General features: G+C 40.4%; 1 protein-coding gene across 3 annotated transcripts in view; it reads left to right on the top strand.

The window, feature by feature from the left end:
- pax7a (paired box 7a) overlaps nt 1-23,852 on the top strand; it is a 46,037-nt gene continuing 22,185 nt past the window's right edge. Inside the window, exons 1-5 of one of the 3 annotated variants that reach the window (XM_030051650.1) lie at nt 1-85; nt 1,355-1,590; nt 2,492-2,621; nt 3,154-3,282; nt 23,157-23,344. In XM_030051650.1, coding sequence (XP_029907510.1) covers nt 1-85; nt 1,355-1,590; nt 2,492-2,621; nt 3,154-3,282; nt 23,157-23,344 — 768 coding nt within the window. Of the gene's footprint in view, nt 86-1,354; nt 1,591-2,491; nt 2,637-3,153; nt 3,283-23,144; nt 23,345-23,852 lie in introns of all 3 variants that reach the window. The other 2 variants (XM_030051649.1, XM_030051648.1) reach the window with 2 other exon arrangements.

The following is a 23,852-nucleotide window of genomic DNA, read 5'->3' as shown; positions in this document are numbered from 1 at the left end:
ATGGCTACTTTACCAGGAACAGTGCCTCGGATGATGCGCCCTGCGCCAGGCCAGAACTATCCCCGCACCGGCTTCCCCCTGGAAGGTAAGAAATCATCTGTTTTAACTTCCCATGAGACAATAATCCTCACTAGTCCACTCCCTCAGCCTGTGTTTGTTGGTCACACAGATTATAGTTTGCTAGATGTAGTGGTAAATAAAAGGTTGGCAAACTATTTGACCTCCAGTAGGTGACCATCATTAAATCTTGACAATTTATATATAGCCTATAAATATTATATTTTCAGAAAGCATCATTTCCTTCTTTTAAAATAACTGTACCCCTTAAAATACTCTATCCCGACATCACTTTGACACTGTGGTGCTTTCTTTGAATTTGACTTATTTATATTGAATTTAAGTTATTTATATTGGCCTATAAATGTGGCCGAACTGAGTTTAGGTGGGTTTGCCCTCCCTGTTTATTCTACATTTACCTGAAACATTTTTGGACCACTAATGACCATTTGTTTTTTATGGCCAAGGCCGTCTCATCAGAAACAAAGCTTTGACTTTCACATGAGAGAGAAATACAAAACTTTGCTATTTCTCTCTTAGGCATTGTAATTTCTTATTTGTAGAGCTGAAGCCGACATGACAAGGGGGACAATAATTTACCTTCATATTAATTTAGATGGCACAATAGGAACATGTTTTTATTATGTAAATCATCTACCCTTATGGTACATTTTTATTTTATCCTATAGCATTGTTACAAACAAAAAGCATTAATCTAACTATTTTTTATGCGGATTGGTGCCGAGACATTCAAGTTGTCTGAACATATGCGCGGAAAAAAGATCAATTTGTATTTGCATGCCTTTATGAAAACAGTTTTCCCATTACACCCGGCTCGTGCTCAAGTGCTCCAAACTAAAATGTACAAAACCACGTAGCTTGCAAGTTACTCAAGCTCCAGGATTTGTTGAAGTGTCCCGCTGCTGGAAATGGCAATAACACACACAGCAAAGAGATGGCTCAAAGGATCACATCAATATTTGTACAGCATGACTAGGAATAATCAAGGTGTAAAGTGTCACACTCTTTAGTGTCTCTTGAATGCGAAATTGGATAGTGAAGTGCCTCGGATACATCCTGTCAGCCAGGCTGGCTGTGAATGAATTTGGCACGACACTCTCTTGAAAATGTAAAATATGATAATACACCTAAATTGTGTCCCCTTAAGTCAGTGCCATGGGCCTCATATAGTGAGCTATGGCAGAGGCTACACTTAAAGAGATAGATCATGTTGATTAATCTTTTCAGAGAAATCTGCAGAATGTTATTTATGTTGTTGTTGTTTATTGTGGCACAGTATCGACCCCTCTGGGCCAAGGTCGGGTGAACCAGCTTGGTGGAGTGTTCATCAACGGGAGGCCCCTACCAAATCACATCCGACACAAGATAGTAGAGATGGCCCACCACGGCATCCGACCCTGCGTAATCTCGCGACAACTTCGAGTTTCTCACGGTTGTGTCTCCAAGATCCTCTGTCGGTACCAAGAGACAGGGTCGATTCGTCCAGGGGCCATAGGAGGCAGCAAGCCCAGGGTGAGTGGGGTCCATGAATGGCTTTTGTTTCACAACATGACAATGGGCATCAGTGGGGCACTGCAGGCTGAGCTGCACTTGGCAGCTCTGTGGCACGAGGTAGCCTGTGTCACCTGACTCAACCCAAATATGATCCCCAAAAATGCCAGGAATCTGTTTGGAGGCCATATGTGAAATAAATCCCATCAATCAAAATAACACTCCAAAATTTCACATTCACATCAGGGAAGCAGCAGTGTTCCCTCTGAGCTGTGGCGGTGCAAAATAATTTGGAGACCTATGTCTAATAATTTATCACACTGAACAAATAATACTATCGGGTCAGTCTGTGCTACTTTCACTGGCCATTAAGCCTGGGCCTTTTGTCGCCTACCTGTAGCCTAACATACTGGCCACAATAAACTTTGTAGCCGATGTTTTGTGCCTCCTATTTACGTGCAACATAAACAATCCACACACAGAATTTCCATTAAAAAATCCTCAACGAAAAATAATTTTATATTTACTGTGGAAACTTACAGCCAACCGTGCCAGTGTTACGTAATAATAATTTTACTTTATAGGAATAGCCTATTTTATCTTTTTGCACTGTAACATTCCCGTGCGATTTATATTTGTGTATATGGAATTTATAATGCCGTTACCTTTCTTCAGTACACTTCTTTATCTGTTATGGTATAGCCTATAAAATCTGTGAATTACATAAAATTTATAATTTTGCTGCGACATGTGTATAATATCCTAAGAGTATTTATTATAAGAATAGTTCTTTTTTAAAGCGTTTATACTCCAAATAAAATGGTTTAATTTTCCTCTCTTTTCCCTTTGTCCTTTTTTTTTTTTTTTTTTTTTTTTTTTTTTGCTCCTGGATTTTGATATTTGCCCAATTTCAAACCTAAAGCAGGTGGCAACTCCCGACGTGGAGAAGAGGATCGAGGAGTACAAGAGAGAAAACCCGGGTATGTTCAGCTGGGAGATCCGGGATAAGCTGCTGAAGGACGGGGTGTGCGACAGAAGCACAGTTCCTTCAGGTGAGGCTTCATCTGGTAAGCACCTTTTTTCTTATTACAAGTGAAAAATGCAGCCACCCCTGAACGTCAATTTGAATCGATTTACATATATTAATACCTCTCTGCTCATGCTTAACTGTTTCAAGAGGTAGACCTATAGCTTTTGCTCATATTCTGACCCAGTTGTGCTCTAATGGAAAAAAAAAAAAAAAAAAAAAAAATCAACAACACTGAAATCATCTCATAAAAATCCTATGGGGATATTACCTGTGGTGTTCAACACTGACTTTATGATGACATTACTGTACTTTATGATATACATTTACATATATATATATATATATGAAATCCCCTCTGATATTTATCACAGCCTAGGATGTTTTTTTTTTTTTTTTTTTTGTTAAAAATTTGAGCTCATGATAGTTGCTTGATGTAAAAGTTTGCCTGTGATATTTGCAAGGTGTCGTTCTGCAATTTATTATAGGATTACTATGGTTCTTTTTCGTCAAGGATTTTAGGCTTAATCACCAATTTACCTTTTTGTTGCCATTAGTGAGCTCCATCAGCCGCGTTTTGAGGGCCCGATTTGGCAAAAAAGATGACGAGGATGATTGTGATAAAAAGGATGAAGATGGGGAAAAGAAAACAAAGCATAGCATCGATGGTATCCTCGGGGATAAGGGTAAGTTAAAGATATAAATTATGGGCCCTTTGCCTCTTTTAACGGTTAATAGTTTTTGTGTCTGAAATAACATTATTATTATTATTATTATTATTATTATTATTATTAGGCTATGTTTACTTTAGTATCAACCTATAAATAGCTCTGTAAGCAGGAAGCAAATGTTTTAAATATACTTCCTACTTTACATTCTCTTGGGAAATTCTCACGCATCCGAGGTATATAGTCTGAATGCAGGAGCCTGCACGTCTGCTGAATTTATTCCTGCTTTTACCTCCGAGCCAGCAGTTGTTCAATCACTCAATTATTTATGAGAGCCTTGGCAGAAGGTATTTAACTGCAGAAAATTAATTTGTGTAACAAATTCCCTTTTCATTCATTCATTTAACGACCTCTAAACGACAGCTGACAGTTGACCCATTTCACAATCAATGTCAGTTTAGTGACATTTCACCACTTGTCAGTTTAAGTGGAGAGCTGCGTTCACATTATTATTAATACTGTTAGATTTTTTTTTTTTTTTAACTAGTAAAGGCAACTATAGCTCTGTTGCACACCAGGTATTGACAGGCTGTGCCCATGAGACTCAGTGCTAAGTATTGTTATCTCCAATGTAAATATATTATTCCTATAATAATCATATGGCACTTTTTCATAGTTTGTAGTTTTAATATCAATAGGATAATAGAATACTACTAATCAAATGCTCTTGGTATCACAGCACACGGGGAAACTTGAGAACAGAGATGTTTGACTTTAAATAAGAAAACCTATACTTTTTTTCAAAGTCCTTTTTTGGTAAAGAAAAAAATCTTTTGGCTTTAAGAAGTGTCCTGTTTTTTATGCTATTAGCGCAGTATTTACTGTTCATTGGCAAGGGACTGGAAAATGCACAGCTTACAAACCCCTCCAAACGACATAAAGGTTGGCCCTTTTGATGATCAAACATGTGTGAATGGGGTTTAGATAAGAGTTCACAAAAGCTCCCTTTTTTTCTTAAAACGACACTGCCAAACTTTTTCAAACTTGAAGATGAACTTCACGAGCAAAACCTCCCCTTCATTGACGCTTTTCTAAAGTGAAGAGTCCGAGGTACAAAAGCAAATCCTGGAAAGCAGGGCGGCGAAAAGGGGGAATATAGGCCCGTCCATTCTCATTCAAAAATCTCGTAAAAGAGAGGAAAAAAACTTTGGACAAAGGGCAAGGATAGACATAAAAGGAGATGAATTATTCAATACGCCCCGCTGGTAGATAGTTTTGTAATATTATATAATGGTCTGTTGGAGGAGAAGCATTTGATAGTGTGAAACGGTCCTTTTTTCTGTCCATTTGGCGGCCCCACCACGCATTAATGCAGTTATAAGGGAAATGTCACCGTTTCTGCCACAAATACAGTGTTTTCCATAGGTAGAGGTTTGGTTCTGTTGCCCTGCTGGCTGTAGCCTCTTGACCAACATGTTTGCAGAACAGCCTGTCGCTTTAGTCGCACTGTGTCCGGGTGATATATCACTGTGGGAGAAATTGAGCACAGATGAGCTGCGAGCTGTTAACTTAAGGCCACTTCGCCGTTTCATTTTTATTGATTTTATAGTGGTGATACAAAATGTACATGACTCCACGATGCCATTAATCGTCTTTACATCTCATGTTTTATTTATTTTTTTTATTTATTTGTTTATTTATTTATTTTTAGTGCTGCTTGTGTCTCAAATTGGCACTGAATTGCATTGCTATAAAAAGAGACGCATCCCCTGCCTAATGCAGTTTAGACTACCGGCATCCGGATGGCATTTAATAATGTTAATACTTATTAGAGTAAGTACTGGAAACGATGTTTGCTGAATAGGTGGCTGTGTTCAGGCAGGGTGTAATAGCTCGCAGGCATGGTAAGAAATGTATTTATCCCCAATCAGCCCCTCACTCTCCGAGTTTGAAGCACAGCCCTTATGTGGAGAGGGGTTTTAAAGCAGATTAAATAGAGCCTTTTATTTCTTTTCACTTTCATCTCAGAGCGGAGCTCACAGTGGCTCGCCCTGGGCACAAAATTCATGAGATTTTTTTTTCCGTTTACTTATCCAGATTTTAAGACTTTATTTATTTATCTATTTGTTTATTTGTGTATTATGTATTTGATTTTCTCAGAGGTTACATCACGGATTTATCCGAGCTCTAATCTATCTTTATTAAACACGTATTTAAACTGCTAACCATATTACAATATTGTGGATTTTATTTTATTGCATGCAATAGTCCAACTAGAATCGCATCTCCTGTTTCTCACAGAGATGTAGTTGAGGGTATAAACTCAGTTTGATTTGCTGAATGCTGTTGAACGACCTTTTTAGGCTGATATAAATGTTTCTGGCAAATTCATACGATAAACTGCAGTAAATAATATCGAACTGGTATGTCATCTGAGGATAGGGTCTTTTAAGGAAAAACACAAATGAGTAATTTTCAGCAATGTGTATTTTTTTTTCTTGATAGTGATTGTTTACCTTATGGCTAGCACCCACAAAAAGTCATAGCTAACCCATCATTCTCTCTCACTTTAAATCTTTTAATTATTACTATTATTATTATTGTGAAAAAGCATCCCAATCCTCAGTGTGCTGTTGACTGAAGTTTGTTACGAGCAAGAAAGGGGGAAGGTTGCGCTGCATCTGCGCAAACCTGGGCATTCTTTTGGTTCGCGTGCTGGTGAGACAGAAAAGGTGAATGTGCTTTCCGAAGTCCATCTGCAACAGTGAAGCAACCAACCTGACTGTCAGATGAGCTGGCGACAGGCGACGGACACTTCAGCAAATCGCCGGATTACCTGAGGTCCTCAATCTAATTAAACAGATGCCAGGTGGGATTATTTCTCAGCACTGGGGAGGGATAATGACAGAGCAGTGGAAAGGTGTATGGAAGTCAGACAATTCAAAGCTCCAGGTCAGGTGGTAGGCTCTGTGTGCATATTCAGTTTAATGACTACGCGTGTAACCTGCGTTGCAGTGGTAAATAAAAGGAGGTTTGGCTCCTGACCTCCAGTTGGTGATGGGCAGATCGCCACAGATACATGGAGTCTAGTATTTCTGAGAAAATCATTATTTAAAAATATTTCCTTAAAAGATCCCATCCTCATGCATCTCAATTTAGGGCATCAGTTTTAATCTCACTATTATGTAAAAAGCCTATTAAGAATTTACATCAGTTTAAAAACTGGTCGATATTACCCTTCATCCTTCGTTGTCAATTAAAAAAAATCCAACCATGTTTTCACACAGAAACAAAGACACAAAACAAATCTTTTTTTTTTTTTTTCTCAATGATGATAAAGTCGACCCACAGTAATGAAAGTGTGAAAATGTGCCCTCCTCCACGCTGTCCAAGTCACCTAAACACGCGCGCGCGCGCGCGCGCACACACACACACACACACACACACACACACACACAGTTTCTAAGTGTATGGTAATATAATGTAGCTATATTTCGGGTCTAAAGCCGTGCTGAATGAGAAGGACAGGGGAATGAAGCGAGAGACCACTTCAAACAAATCCATCTGGAATAGTGTGTGAGAGAGATTTAGTGAAAGTATGGGGAAGTTATTTAGCTATTAATAACGTTTTTTCCTCAGGCATTGAGAGTGACTCCATCTGCACTTTCTCGCAGCTATTTGGCTGGGTGGAAATTGAGGGAGACCCAAATGTTGGGCAGAGATAACATACCCATCATAGCCCAGACCCTGCGCTGTGCTTCACTGCATTAAACTCGGATTAACCTCCCCTGTCCCCGCAGCCACTCAAGCCACATTTCACTGGAATTTACATCGGTAGGCCTACATTTCTTATAAAGGGGGCAGGAGCTGAAAGAGACGACTTGATTGATAAATAATAATGCTAATAATAATGCTCATACTACTATAAGATTACAACTAATAAAAATTATATGCGTTTTCTAATGATAATAATAATAATAATAATAATAATAATAATACTCATAATGTTAATATTATTATTAATAATAATAGGCCTAATCGTAGTTATTTATTTATTTATTTATTTATTTATTCATTTATTCATTCATATTTAATATGTTATATAGACATAAATGAATAATAGTGGCAGAACAGGGTCTTTGACGACATAAACTTCAGTTATCTAGATCTCTCACTGATATTTGGCCAAACAGAAGTCTGTAAGTCTAGTTATACTGTGGCACCGGTTAATGACTCAATAACAACTTAATAACTCAAATTTTATTTAAAAAAAAAAATTTGTTTAAATCCCTGAATTTCATGGACTAATTGTGGACAACAGTGTTGATACTCAGCGACTGTGAGAAGGATAACCTCCGGAGCCTAGTGGTTTTCCTCGACAGCAGCCCAGCCTGTAGGGCTCACAGGCCCACTGTACCAGACGTGTGCACCATCACACCACGCCTCTCCTACATGCAGAGGATATACTCTGTTTTGCTTGTAGCTCAAAACAATGTTGATTTATGTGGCATTGGTTTCCATATGCCTCTGCCTCTTCCCCTTTTGATTGTAATGAACTGTGGCAGGATGACATGGCATCTGCCTCAGGGGCGATTTATGAGTAGCCTACAGCCCCAACAGCTGCTCAGCCTCTGGTGATAACAAGTCAAATGGATAAATAGCTAGCAAATTATCTTCATGTAGGCACTGCTTAGCTTCCTCCGGTGGAGCAGTGCTTTGGTGCCGACTTGCAGCAATATTATAATCGCCAGTAGCCTATGAGGAGTTTCAGCCTCAGTAGGATGCAAGACTATTAGGCTAATATACAGTTACCAATACATCAAAACAAGTTGTTAGTCTGCTTTAGTCAGCACCCCTGTAAATTGACGTGAAATTGGGCATATTCTACTAACCCAGATCCCAGTTATTTCTTTATTTTTGACTAGTCCTCAAGCTGTCCTGGCAGAAATGTGTACCTTCAAAGTGTGACAGCCACACTGGAAATCGTTGGTCTGATGACAGGAGAGGCCAGTGAGGTGCTGATAAAGGAAGTTTACAGGTAGTCTAATGCAGCTGTGAGTAACGCAGCTGGCAGCCCATCAGCTGCTGTTTTTTTGCGCGGTGGGCCGTGTAGCGGAAAAGTAATTATAAGAGTAACATTAGACCTAGTGTTACAAATTAGCTAGATCTATTCTGCTGAGGAAAAAACACATCTAAGGTAATAAACAGACCTATTCCTACTAAGCAAGAAGTTAGGCCTAATGAGTAGCCTAATACATTAGCATGCTTTTTAAGTAAGAAGTTGCAGCTGCAGCTTGAGGGGGCAAACAGCCATTTAAACTGCAAATTTAAGCATCCAATAAAAAATAAATAAAATACAAATAAAGTAAAATAACTGGAGTAGGCCTAAATTCATTTTGCTGGTAGGCTATTTGACTTTGGTCACGTCAGAAATACTCAAGGAGGCACAAACAGTGCAGTTATGGCACCATTATCCGGGCTGACAGTGATAGGCTACCTCTCAAGGCTGTCTATTAATTAAAGTGCTGCTTACCATGTGGGACGAGTCCCTATCTGGGCGCAAAAATGGTTTTTCCATCTCTTGTGGGGCTCTTGAAAAGGGACAATCTTTCCTCTCCAGCTTCTTGTGGGAAATTTAAAAGTGTACAGAGGAAGACATGGGGATTTCTAGCTCATTTATAAAGACGAGTTTATAATCCTTTCCTGCTTAATAACTTAAAAGGATTCAATTTCCCCCCTCATTTATAGGGTTATGATCACACATTGTTAGTCGCAGATAGTAGCATTTGAAGGTTAACATTTCCTACTCGAAAATATGAGAACACAGGGAAGGCCCATATGTGTCTTTGTTTAGCAGGCTATTTTGCTGAGAAGCCCGTTTCAGATGCTGTCGCCACTTCTGATATTAAGATGACGAGGAGGACAAAGTTGATAAGATACTCCGTGCCACCGAGCATTTTAAATGATGTGATATTTAATTATAACATTTAATTTCACCATCGAGAATTTAATTCTGTAGGCTTACATAGACTCTGAAGATTGAATGGCTGGCTGGGGGTCTCAAACCATACGAGACAAATTAAAGAGGAAGCATTGCCCTGCAGGTATCCTGTCACAACAGAAGGGTGTTTCACTGCGTCTCTCATTTCTGTCTGTGTTTTATTCCGCCAATTTTCACTATAGGACTTTGGGATCCTATAGGCCCTATAAGCCTGGGGGCTGTAGTCGAAAATAAACAGAAAATGTCCTTTTCCCATCATTTGTTGCACACTCAGGTTCGTTTCTCTCTCCCTCCCTCCCGCTCTCTCTCTCTCTCTCTCTCTCTCTCTCTCTCTCTCTCTCTCTCTCACACACACACACACACACGCACACACGCACACAGGCGCGCAGACACGCATATCACACATTCACGCATATCAACAGGTGGGGGTTAGCCCAAGAGTTTGAAGTCTAACTTTGCTATTATGTTGTTTTAATTTATTTTTTATTGTCCACGGTAATAGACCCCAGACAAGATTGACTTCTCATGTCTTTTGAGCTGCATATGCCAATTTTATTGTGATTAGTTCTCTGTGTAATTTAGAGGCGAAGTTCCTAAAAACATTTCAAGTGACTATTGCAAATAGCACAGGGCCCCCAGTGCGCTGGAGCCCTTCTTTTTTTTCCTTTTTTTTTTTTTTTTTTTTTTTTTTTTTTTGTTTAGATCTTCACAAATGTTTTCACAGAAATGAATATTGCGTTTTTATACGAAGTGAGTTCGTTTTTGTCCAATTGCGAGGAAGGAATTACGGAATTTGTAGAGGAAAAAGCACATTAGTAAGAAATATTTGGAGCAATTTAATTTATTGTACTAAGTAAATTATTACTGGAAAAGCCGCTCATATTATTATTATTATTATTATTATTATTATTATTATTATTACCAATGTTGTTCGTACTGCTGTTGCCATTGCTGTTGGGCTCTTATTGACATGGCTCGAATATTTCCATTTTCATTTAGGCATTTAAATGATTAAATAGGCGCTGCTTTGTTAGCACTAGTGTTTAATTGGTTGGAAGAAGATGAATGAGCCTGACAGGAATCAGCTGTCCAGAGATCCCCTGTGAGTCTGACTCGGAAATCATAACCTGACCAGCTTTTCCTCCTCTGAAACCAGCTCGTTGAACTTGTCACATCTAATTAGGGTGTTAAAACGCACCAAGTGCATCGGTGGGAAACAGTAGGTGGTTGGTCAGGGGCAGCCAATAAGGCCTTTTTGGGTCAGATGGGGGGATGAGCAGCGTGGTTGGATGGTGATGTTGCTGAATTGGATCGCTGTGGGCTTTTATTTCTAACCAGGCTTTTTTTCCGCTATTACTTCAATTATGGCCATCCAGCGGGCTAAACAGGGCAGCCTGCATGGACTGTAGCCTTGTTTTAATTGGGTATGAAATTAATTAGAGCAGACATCTATTAAAGTCTTTTAAGTTTGGCTAATTTTTTTCCACAGAGTTTAAAGGTATAACAGTGGATTAATGGCTTATAGCCAATATTACTTTTTATTGCATCCTGGTCATTTGTACTGCCTGTCTAACAGGTGTCAAGCAATCTTAGAGTTCTGGATGTGAAAAAAAATATTTATTTCATATTAATTTGTTCTGTCCCCCCCCCTCCCCCCCCACTCCCTCTTCCTTCAAATAGCATTTTAATGGAAAAGTTCAAACACTTTTTTCAAATATGCATTTATATCTTTTGAACATACAGGATTCTCAGCAATGTCAAAGTCATTTTACAGTAATAATGACTTCAGTGCGTCACAAGGCAAATATTATTTGTTTGCATATGTGTTTTGCTTTTATATTTTTCTAATTTTTAAGTTATTGTGCTGCTTAAATTATGCCTTCCTCGGTTAAGATGCGAAAATGCAATTGTCTTCAATTCCCACTTTTAGAGACAGCGTTCTCTTTTTTTATTGAATACTTTTTTTTTTCTTGTATTGGTACAAAAAGCCCTGTGATGTCTGACAGCCTACTCTCGCCATTGTTAGAAGAACAGCCACTAGAAAAGGAAGAGAGAAAGAAGAGGGAGGAGAAAAGGCCCTTCTGTTATTTTCTGTCTTGAGACTCGCTGCATAGGCTATTCAGGCAAGTTGATGAACTCCTCCAAAAAGTTTATTAAGGGGCTGAAAACAATAAGAACTAAAGCCTTTGGGTGCCTGGGCAGACAGTTTATAAACTAGCTGCCATTGTGCCTCAAAGGCAGATGCATGAATACTTTTGAATAGGGCCTTCAAACTGACACGATCAGGCTGGACAGCAGCAGTTTTAAAGGGAGAGAGGGTGCTTCTGCTGCAGCTCAGATCTTTTTTGCATTAATGTACATCTGCAAAGGAAGGGGGGGTGGAGCTGGGCACTGTCTGTCATGACCATGGTGGTTTTCCCTTGGGTTTTTACACTACACGCTTAAAAGCAATTTAGTTGAACTTAAGATAAGATATAATGTAGGGTAAATAAAGAAACACTGTGTTGTGTTCTTAGACAGTTCTCGGAGGAAATTGTAACTTAGAATTACACAATATAGGAATGCAGTGTATCTTCACCAATTATCTTTATTGACACAGTGAATAAAGGACATTTCACTAGCCATGTCTTTGGTGAAATTCAAGTCCGCAAAGTCTGTTGCTGTAAATCCTCATGAGAAAAGATGGTCAATTGCACTACATCATATTTCTCACTCCTACTAATATTTTGGATATGGAATTTGACAAAGCTGTTATTTAAAGAGCCTCTGCAGCATGAAGTTTTCCTCTTTATGATGAATTTCAGACAAATGCGTTTCAAAGTTTAAAGATCATTTATGTGCTTTAGAGGAGACAGAAAGGAAGAATTTTTGTTGTACACTTGAAAGCGGCTGTCGATTCACTGTTGATATACTTTTGAATGGGGCACACAAGTTATGCACTCAAGAAGATACATTATTCCCCTCCTTTTCAGTAGACAATGGACTGTCATTCTTTATCCCTCTTCCCTCCTCTGTCCCTCTCTCCAGCTTTTTCTTTAGTCCTCTCAGTCTCTGGCTCTGTGCCTCACAACATCAGAGGGAGTCCAGTGATTTGTGACCCCAGCAACCCACACTTAATCTCGCTAAAGAGGGGGAGCATCCAGTTTGCAGCTTGGCGGGCCCCAAATAGACCAAGCCTGCTCTGGCAGGTGTCAACATTAGCAAACAATTGGTCCCCAGTCCCATGCCCCATACCCCAGTGCGACACTGAACCTAAACTATTTGAGGCACACTGAAAGGAGCCACATAATAGGGAATGTGGAGGGGAGGAGAGGAGGGGGAGGACAAGGGAGAGATTACACTCTCAGACAGCTATTAGCAGGGATGAGGCTTTTCTAAACAAACAAAAAAGAATACGATCAATACTGTGTTAGTTTACCAAGTGGAGTCATCATTGTGGCTTTGGAGTATTTATTTTCTGCTCCATTGTTTTTCTTGACTTCTCAAACGTCTGTGGGCCGTATTGGCAATCCAATTTAGTTTGGGGGGGAGGCCCTGCGAGGCCTGTTTCTTTTCCTGGGCAGTTTCTCTGTTAGTTGCTGTGTTTGTTGAGCCCGCGGTGAGCAGCTCATTCATAGATTTGCTGTTGTAATGAATCTTGATTGGTGAGTATTATCTTTGATAGTGGACAATGACTGGGCTGTCCGGAGGGAAGCAGCACTAAGGGATGACAGAACGCTGCTTAGCCCTCCGGGATTGCAATCCCTCTCCTTCATTAGACAGAAGTGTCTTCCCAAAGACACTGGAGGAAATGGGAAGAGAATGAGTTGACATGTGGACTGTTGCTTCTCTTGAGTGGGTATGTGTGCTGACAAGAGGGGCAATGTTTTTTTAAAGGCCATTTATTTATCTCTCACTGCTGATTCGTAGCCATGCCACCAGGAGAGACAAGTGTTCTCAGAGGGGGAGATTAGTTTCAAAGGTTTTAATGGAAAAACCTATAGGATTTGTTATTTGAGAGAAATCTCATTTAATTGGTTTGAGATGTCCTCTTGGCATCTTCCTGATGGCCTCTTGAAAAACAAATAGGTATGAATGGAGTTTTGGTGCAATTTTGAACAAATGCGTTCTGGCAAAAACATTAAGGAGGAAAAGATTGATGGTTTTCTAGATGCCTCTGAATGACGCAGGCGCTGGTGTGCGTCATATGTGTGCAGTGTATTTTTACATCTGTCAGGTAACAACCCCTCAAACAAAAGTCTTTGTGCAGCTGCTGTCGCTAAGCCCCCATCATTTTGCTGCAATAAACAAGTGTAATTAACTCTGTCTATGAGCCACGCAGACAATGGTGGCTATTGTCACAAAGCACCAATAACAATGTTAGCGAGCAATAAAATGATCCTGAGTATTCATGGCACTGGGACATCGTATAACACAGAGAACGAGCAGCAAAGATAGACTTAGCGGGCTTGATATTTTTCTTTTTGTTGTCTCTATGCAAGGTAGACCATATACGTAAGGAGAAATGTTTCATTTTTTGTGTTTTTTGGACTCAGTAAATCCAGGTTATTGCAGAAATTACTGGAGAACAAAAAGGAGCAACTTTGCAAACTTGCTCGGCTGCTGGCAGTATGTTACTCTACAAATCACATCCATTTTGTCCTAATACGTTACAGTATCTCCCAAACTGCATAAATTTTCTTCACAGCTGATAGATCATGTCATTCCACGCAGCCTACATTTCACTAATAAAAAAGGTCTGTGAATTCGTGAGGGATCGTTGTAGTTTTTTTTATCTCGTGTTTTTATAGCATGTCCACGAAGGGCTTACACATCAGCCAAGCCTTTGCATGCGATGGCCTCTTGTGATTTCGGCCAAATAAAATCTTCCAGCAGATAAAAGGCAGTACCATCTTGTATTTATGATCCCATTAGGCCAAACACTTGTCTCTTGTTTCTGTTTGCACATACGCCGCTGTCAGTGCTGTTTAATGTGTGTTCTAGATGAGGCTCATGCATTACAGGCCTCGCAGTGAAAGCCAGCCTTTTACTGACAGCTTTCACAGCTCATGTCCCAGATGTGGACTCACATGTTACTCAACTTGGGAATGAACTCCCTCAGGCATTTCAGGAATGTTTATTATAACGCTCATATAGTCTTTTGATTAATTACAATTAGAGCAGTCCGAACTGTGTATTTGTTGATCTTTGAAATATTAAGTTGTCAGAAAGTATTGACGCAAAGATTTTTTTCTGTCCTGCGATTATTATTTCCTGTGTAGCTTGTGGAATATAGAATCAGTCCAATTGAATTCCAGCCTTTCTCATGTACTGGTAGAAAAATATCAAAATGGACAGTGTAATAAATGGAACCTTAGGCAGAAATAGATCTTTTTTTTCTTGGTGATTAAGCTATTGTTATTGTGACAAACAGGAAAACAGAAGGAGCCAAAAATTAGGATACAGTACAGCAGGCGAGCATCTCGGGCTTTATTATGTCCATGTTAAATTGTGCCTTAGATGAGCAGGTCAGAGCCACATAATTTATTGAAAAACTTTGTTTCTTCCAATTCGCCCTGCCAGCTAGGGTTGTCAAACTCTGACAGCTGGCACAGATCGGGACAGTGTGTTGCACTATGGCCATGCACTGGTTACCATGGAGCTGCATTAGAAAAGACAAAAAGCATTTCTGGCTAATTTTATTACAATACAGGAATAGCCCACATAATGTGCAACAGTAATTACGTTTAGCACAGCGTGCCCGTGGTCTCTCTCAGTGATGAATGAGAAACATTGACCATGGTCTGCTAGTTTAAAAATCGCCATTAGCCTATGCTACTTAGGGCCAGAACATTTCACATTTTATGCTCTTGATCTGCTTCACCACTGAAATCTTCATTTGTTTTAATTGTGCATGTTTTTTTTTTTACAACCACAAAGACAATAAACATGTTCCCTAAGTGTTGCAAATCAGAAATGTGTTTTTTCCCCACCAAGTTAAAACGTGAAAGCGGTTGTCCAAACAGTGGGGTGGAGCTCCTGTCCTAGCCGGCAAAATAACAACTTCAAATGTTGTCCTCTATTTTCAACTAATGGGCTTATTTCTGCATCGTCAGTCATTCTCTCCTTGGGGAATATGTACTCTCAATATAAAAAGCTTTGCTTCTGTGCCACATTACAACCCCTCATATGGACGGATCTCATAAATTAATGCCAAACACTGTAACGCTTCACTGTCCCTACAAAAAGCCCTTTACAACAAATTTTCTATAAATTGTGGTATAACAAGGAACTCTGTGCTAATAGATTGAGTCCTCTGAATGTCCCTGGCTTCAGCATATACAATACAAAGAATTTCAGAAAAAGTATGTCAGGATTTAATAGTTATTTTCTGAGATTTAGAGGACAATTGTATTGTTTTTTGTATTTTCTAATTATGAAGAGTCATTAAACCTAAGGTGCGCAATAATAAAGCTATCATTAAAATATGTGGGTCAGTAGCTGTGGTCCCATTACAGGATTAAAAACAGACCGCTGTAGTCTCTTCCACTGAGTAAGATAAATACTTCCTGCATTGATTTTTCTGCTCATTGATTGTACAACTTGCTGGATTTTACTCTCATCAATGCCCAGTTTTTATATTAAAGTTTCTAACCTGCTTCACAACTCCTCTTTCCAGTGTCCTCTATATCACACAAACTTTTCCACAATATTTGCTGCCCAGCTTTGTCCAGAAAATTAGGAAACTTCCCTTGGGCACATAAAAATGTCCGCTGTGCATTCCTATACTGTGCCCAGTAATCTCTCTTTGGCTTTTGAGAAAATGATTTGTTCCTCCAGGAGACCTCGGCTCATAGCCCTGAGACGTTACTGTTTGATTTCCTGCGTAGGTTTTAGAGCTTTTGCTGGGGGACTGGGGCTCTGGCTCCAGTGCCATTTGGCAGACACCCCCATGGGCTCCTTTTTACTTTCTTGTGCTCTCTGTTAATTTCATTACTTTCACTGTGACCTCAATTAGCAAAGACTCAAACCCAGGGAGTGACATTCTGCTTGACAGAAGAGACCTGGAGTAAAAGCTTGGTCTTAGCAGGAAGTGAGAGGTGGCAACAGCCTTCCTAACAAGGTGCGCATTTTGTATCCTCTGAAGTCTTTATGATTCCATGTGGCGCTGGTAGTTCTTCTATAATCTGGCTTTGTTCTGAAAATTGCCGCAGTAAGATGGATTATGGTAACTTAGCAAGTAAATTCATATAAGTTCATTTAAGTTTGCATTCTCTGAATGATGGCCATTTATATTTTTACATTGTTAGAACTGAATTAACCCCAGTAGAACTAAGAAAAAAACCTCTTCTTACAGTATTCTCAAATTAGCATCTGGAACATCAGTGTTTACTTCATGCAGGAGAGAGTATATCTTAGAGTGAAAAGCAAACAGTCATATTGTCAGTAATATCCTAGTTCCAGTCAGTAGTATATTAAAGAAAAAGAATCCCACCCTTCAAGCCCTTCACGCTTTCACACTCAGGCAGAGCAGAGGCATGGGGAGTCAATATGTCAGCGTTTATGGATGCCCTGCGGAGCTGCACAGGGCTGTCAGGCCCCTATTCATGCTCTAATGGCCCCCTGAGGAGCTCGTCTCTCCAGGCTGAAAAGGCTGGGAGGCCCAGTGGACGCCCTGTTGTTGAAGGTGAGCGTGCGCTCTCATGGACGCGCTGTGCCTTCATCCATATGACAAGAGCCATAAAAGAGCATCGCTTTCGCTGCTTCTCCCTCTCTGTCTTCTCTGCTTTCTCTTACACCCCTCACCCCCCGCATCTTCTCCCCACCTCAAAGAGAGAAAAGGGGGCTAATTGTTTGTTGTGAGAGCCAAAGATTATAGAGCCTCCCATCTTTCTTCCTCCCTTGCCTTTTTCTCCTCTTTTTCAAGCCCCCTACTCCTTTTCTAAAGAATGTGATCCTATCCGAGAGACAAGGGAAGAAAAGTATTGGAATTTTCCTCTGGAATGTTGATGCAAAAGAGCCTAAGTCTGACACTGGCAATGAGACAAGGTTGTGCAAATGGTAGCAAAAGCAGGCTGGCCCTTTAGTTTCATTAGATAGCTGTTTATTCCTTGAGAGGGGAAAGTTTGTTTGGAGTACTGAAGTTATTAACTGTATGTTATCAAAACATAATTAACTGGTGTAATTTCTGTGTAAGTTGTGTAATGATTTTAGGGCTCCCCTTTCACTCATATTTTCCTATTTCACTTATCTCTCATGAAACTGGATAGACTTTAGGTCAAGTGCCCCTGGCCCTCAGCCACCTGCTAAACCAGTAGTTGACATGATAGGCATGAGACAAACATGAATCTGATGACATATGTCCAAAAATCTGAACTAAGAATGATAATATCATTTTATTTTAGATAGATGGAGGATTTTAATATCACTATGTATAGTTGCATATGACAGTCAGACTCAATTTCAGATAAATGTCAAAGCATGGCTCAGAGAAGGTCATTGACAACTAGGGGAAAATGATTGTGGATTTTGGCATGTTGCCAAAGCAAGTGAATACTGGACTTGATTTTGCCATATACATATTCCTCAGATTCAGTTCTTCAGAGTATTTTGTTTATTGTTTGGATATTTTGTGCTACTTTGTATGAGCACATTCCAACCACACTCTCTTTCAGAGTTTTATTTTTGCTCTCACTTGAAGGGATATATAACTACAGGAATAGATTATTCATAGAGAATTCTTCTTCAAACCATTCCGGTTATCATTGTAGTCTATCTTGTATTCACATAAGGCTCCTATCTTAGATACATCCTTTGGTAAATGCTTTGAATCACATGGCTTCTTTAACTTGGCAACCCCTTTGGGATACATAGGCAAGTGCATTGAACAGAGATGCCGCACCATTCTCAGAAAAATGCAAATTGGGAAGTTGTTAGTTATTTGATGTTGCTGCACGATCCCCCCGCCCCCAAAACATCCCTCCACTCCAGTGTTGGTGGTTCAATTGCATGCAGTCCTGGGGACAGGCAAGGCTGTTTATATGCAGGCCTGGAGCAGCAAAGACAGCACAGAGACAGATGCATGTCAGAGATAGCAGATCCCATCTCAGGCAGATGCCTCTTATCACGGGCCTGTTTGCATAATTAGGCCTTTTGATATTCACCCCCTCTGACTGACAAAAAGTATAATTGCAATATCAACTACGACAAAAGGTAGGCACAAAATAAACAAGTCAACATAAATAGGGAGAAAAGATGTGGTGTTATTTTTGTCCTGTGGGAAAAAAGAGGGAGAAAAAAAAACACCATTTTTAACTAAATCTGCTGTCAGTCACAGTCAACTGGTGTGACTCGGTGCTCAGAGGCTGGTCCTATGAATGCCTGCAAAACACAGAGCGTGAGGCCTGATTGTAATTATGCTGGAACTAATATGCTTTTCAAAATGAGCCATTATGAGCTAATGCTGCACTGCCAAAGCCCTGTCTGTTTTTGTCCCTCTGTCTTGGATAGTTTGCAAAGGTACGGCTGATATTGAGGCCATGGGTTATGGTATGAGAAACAGTCTGCCTGGGATGAGCACAACTTCACTTTAGGCTAATACTGACTCACAGGTAAGTGGAGAGATGAGGGATGCCCTCCCCTTGCCACTCCCTGCACTTTTTTTCCTCATGTTTCTCATAGTAAAGATTTCATTCGCCAGTGCGTGTCATATGAGATACTCATTTTATTATCGGAAAAAGATGGTAATATATTATCACTGCATGTGTTTATTTTAGTCTTCACTTTTGAAAAGTGATGTTGATACCACTGTGGGGGTTTATTTTATTCTCTATATTTTGCTAGTCTTAATTGCTGCCATAAGGACACTGCTGGTTGCGGCATGGTGTAGATGTTGGATCAGGACTGCAGTGGAATGCAAACCCACCTTATTTATTATTAAGTTTAATCAGCTGAATCTCAGTTTTATGTCCTGTCATAATTTATATGAGGGTATGGCCTTAGGTGCACAAATTAATGCTTTTATGGAGGTATAATTGATCAGTTTTTATATTGATTGTTGCGAGGCCTCATGATGATGACTTAGCTTACCTACTTTTCTTAATCATAATTGTTATTTACCGCACGTCACTGTATTGGATGCTTTTTGTTTTTTAGCCAGAGGTCTTGTAGACATGGACATTGCTGGTGTTGCTATGTACCATAAATCTGTAACCTACAGATCACTTTGTTACTTGCCTTTATTGACTGGACAGCTGCCTGTTTAAACAGTATTACCTCAGTGTCTCAGGGGTAAAGGTGGAGGACTGGAGGAGGAGTGTCCATGGGGCTGGAGGGAGAAGACAGGGAGAGGAGTGGGAGGGGTGTGAGGAAATGGGGTGATGAGTATCCCATCTGCCTGTAGTCTGAGGAGTCTGTCTGAAGGGTCAGCAGAAGAGCACCAGGGGAGAGAGCAGTCTTTAAACCTCACACTAACCTTAAAAATATTAACCAGCAGCCCAGGTCCTCTCTTTTATCTAGAAAGTATGGTCAGAATTAAATAGTCATTCAAATAAATTCCCATCACACTGGGGGCATTTAATAAGCACTAACATGTTATTTTAGAGTGATCCGTTGTGCATCAGTTTCTTTAATGCCTGCTATGCGTTTCATGCCTGTATCAATAACGCTTGTTTGGCCATCCAGTGGATTGAAGTGCATGACAAAAAGGTGAGCCACGAGCCACATAATTTGAAAGACCCAGATGTGAACATTTTTCATTGTTTTGATAAATACTGAGAGCTCAGATGATTCCTTATCATGATCACTTTTTTAGTTGTGATTAGCATTGACTTTGATTCTGTGGGTTTAATAAATACAATATGATAGATGTCTGAGTGATAGAATATTTTTGAGAAAATCTTCAAAAACGTCCTATATTTAATGCATATTTTCTCTTTCATCATTAATGAGATTCAATTAAAACTTAAGTAAGGCAATTTATTTTTTAGTTAAAACATACCCGATAGCACAGTTTCCTCCCTATGAATGTTATTTTCAGTCTCAAGCACTTATTTGGACAATGCAATGTCTAAACCTGATTAATTCCTATTTATAATGACTGTGATTTTAAATCAATATTAGGGAAAACCTCAGAGGGCCCCTGGAAGAGGGTACATGACAGTAATCATGCCCACTGGATAGCACATAATTAGGGTCTAATTGGAAGATAGTGATGAGACAAGGCATGAGTGCTTTATCAATATCCCATGAACCTTTGAATAGAATTACAGCAGCGGTATTATTGAAAGGCCTAATCAGTGTACCTTTTGTCTCTTCATGTATTAAGTGGTGAAGACCATTGAGGAATTGACCTCAACACCCCTGCAGGGATTTTGTTTGTTCAATATTATCTTCTACCATTTTGCCCTTTATTAACACTGACATGTGTTGTGTGTGAGGGGGAAAAGAGGGACATTTTGTCTAAATTTACAAGTGAAGCGTTGTCTGACTAACATACTGAAAAGTACTCATGTTTTCTCTTTCCACTTGCTCATGCTTAGCGATGGGCACTGCCTCAGTTGATGCCACAGAATAGGAGAAAATAAACAACCAGGAGGAAATGCTGTAGATCTTGTGTACCTTATTGCACCTGCCGTCAAAACATGAATTCATGTAGACCAGTTTCTGTATGTAAATCGTGTTTTTGCTTTTGCATTAGTGGTGAGTGACTAATCTCTTACAGTAACGCTGAGTTAACCAGAAATCGGTCTGACCCTGTGTTACATCAGCAACGAGAGCATCTGTTTGTTTGTCTTCTAATCACCAAATGTTGCCAGCACATAGATGGGTTTTACACACCGAACACCCCGACTGGCTCCTGTGTGCGCCGTTTTCCATTTTCCCTCGCCCTTTCCAGGCATGGCTGTTGACCTTCAGCCCAGCGTGTGCTTGCAGTTCATGCACAAGAGCAGATGTGTTGGCTCTACACGGCTTAATGACGAGCAACATACATGCCATTGTGTCTTGCTTGCTGTGCGCCTTATCAGTCATTAGCCCGGTAGCATGCTAATTACGACACAGAAATGGTACCGACACAAGTGAGTTGACACAACCTAGCTCCAAAATGTTTAAGACAGCGTGTGCGTGCACCTCTGAACCGTCTTGAACAAAGGGTGAAGGAAACACGAGGAAAAGAAAATAATTTGAGAACACTTTGGTGTCTGGGTTAGAGCCCCTTGAGTATGCGTCTACTCTGGCCCCCTCGTCTCCCTGTAGGACACAGAGGTGACTTTGGAAAGTGATCTGTAGACCGCTGTGCTGGTCTCAAGTGTTGTCATGGCAAGTTACCGGGCAAATGGATATACACATCCTCATGAAAACCAACAAAGGGATATGTGGTATATGTACATATTCAACTTTGTATGTTCAAGGGTGTTCTGCAGCAGAGTGAGCCCGTGTTTCAAGAATCAATCTTTATTAAAAAGGATAAGACTGAAGAATTGATTTAATGAATGCGGCCTCATGTCCTGCGGCCACATGTAATCCGCAGAGAATCATTGAGCATGAGCTCAGGGGGACAAAAAGATGTTCGTAGAAGACTCATGGAGTGGCCTGTAATGATAGTCTCCATATAATCCCATAATTCCTTGTTTAATTAAACTCCGGAGCTGGCCTTGAGACTCAGCCAGCTCTGTTGCTCTTTTGTTCTCACAGTTGTTATTTGGAGGCTAGGTCTGACAATTCTTTTGTCCACTTATCATGTTGGAAGATTCTAGAGAAGTGAAGTACGAATGAAGCTCATAGGTGGAAATGATGCTTAGGTGCTTAGAACTCGTTTAGGCAAGATTTTAAGGTGACCGTTATAGTTTTCATTTTAATTGAGTGGCAGGGGCCTGTGTCGGCAGCAGAAATCTCTCCATACACCCGCTTCTTCAATATCTTCCTTTATTTCCCGTCTCCCACACTTTCTGGACTGTGCATGATGCAATCCAACTAGGCCTGGAGCAACACTGGCACGTCACACTGCCTTGTCAATGTCTCAATGAGGAAATTATGAAAATATGAATTTTATGACATGAAATGAAAAGGGCCATGTAGTTTGAATAGACATGCAGAGGAGGTGAAAATGATGCAATTTTCTAAATTCAGTTATAATGGTAATGTGCAATGGTAATGCGTATTTGCTGTCAAAAATTTCCCTGTCGGCCTGGATTGTACAGCTTTGTGCTGTATCTATATTCCTCGAGCAAAAATGCAGCTTAGTTGAATGCCTAAAAAGTAATGTAAGATATGTTCTAATTCATTTAATGACAGCATATGGAAACACATGGGATTGAATGGTTTTGGTGTGATATTGTGTTTTATTTTGTATACTCCGGCTGTGCCGTCTATGAACAGTGTGCCCTGGGCCAATGAGAGAGAATGGTGGGGTGAGGAGCAGCAAGGTGGCCTGTGCAGATTAACCCCTCTACCCACCAGCACCCCCGCTCCCCTCTCACTGCCTGCGGCCCTCTGCCTTTACAGCCTCTGGGGCCCCACTCAGAGGCAGGATTGTGTATCAGGCCTCTTCTATATTGAATAAATATCCACAGATTAAGATAATATTTGCTCTGTTGTGCTTTGAGAGAGGAGTGGCTGTCATTTGAATCCTCTTTGCTGCCCTTCCCCCTCTCAGAGGTTTCTTGCAGGCACCATAGCAACAGAAGAGGGTTGTGTCCCCAATATACAGATAATGCTGTTAGAGCTAGTATTTGATCAGTTTCGAACCACATTTGGCGTTGCTCTCCACAAACACAAGGTTAACTCACACAAACAGTGACTGATTCCCACTGGATGAAGTTGACAAACCTCACTAACCTGCTTTACATTGTAACATCCCATGATTAAGCAGATGGGCCTCTGTCTCTCTCCTTCGCCATAGGTAATCGCACAGACGATGGTTCAGATGTAGATTCGGAGCCTGACCTGCCCCTAAAAAGGAAGCAGAGGCGCAGTCGCACCACCTTCACAGCTGAGCAACTGGAAGAGCTGGAGAAGGCTTTTGAAAGGACACATTACCCAGACATCTACACCAGAGAGGAGCTGGCTCAGAGGACCAAGCTCACTGAGGCCAGAGTACAGGTTAGATATGCAGCCCCAGTTCACAGTTGGACAAGCATGCACACACACACACACACACACACACACACACACACACACACACACACACACACACACACACACACATTGCATGCATGCATGTGCATTCAAATACACATGCTTTACTGAAGTGACTATAAAAACTCCACCTGTTGACACCAAAGTGCTGGATGAGCACAGTGTTGTTGTAGCTAAGAAAACGGTTGGACAAAATGTCTTAGCCATTACAGCTAGAAAATCCTGGTATGTGAGCAGGCGTCAGGGCTTTGGCAAAGACTCTCTACATGCCTGTGACCTCTACTGCACTGCCTGGTGTATGAGAGCACACTGAATTTCCCTCATACAGATCTAAACAGTAAAAGAAACAAGCCAAAAATGGAATGAACAAAACATGAACAGAGCCTGACTCTTGCTCCTTTGTAGCACCTAATAATGTTGTTCTTCTTTTACCCACTGTAGTAATATGTCCATCTATCAGGAAGATATTCCC

This window comes from Myripristis murdjan, chromosome 5 (assembly GCF_902150065.1).
Source record: "Myripristis murdjan chromosome 5, fMyrMur1.1, whole genome shotgun sequence".
Classification (NCBI taxonomy): Eukaryota; Metazoa; Chordata; class Actinopteri; order Holocentriformes; family Holocentridae; genus Myripristis; species Myripristis murdjan.
The sequence above is the reverse complement of the archived record's forward strand: the minus strand, read 5'-3'. Positions and strand labels throughout refer to the sequence as shown.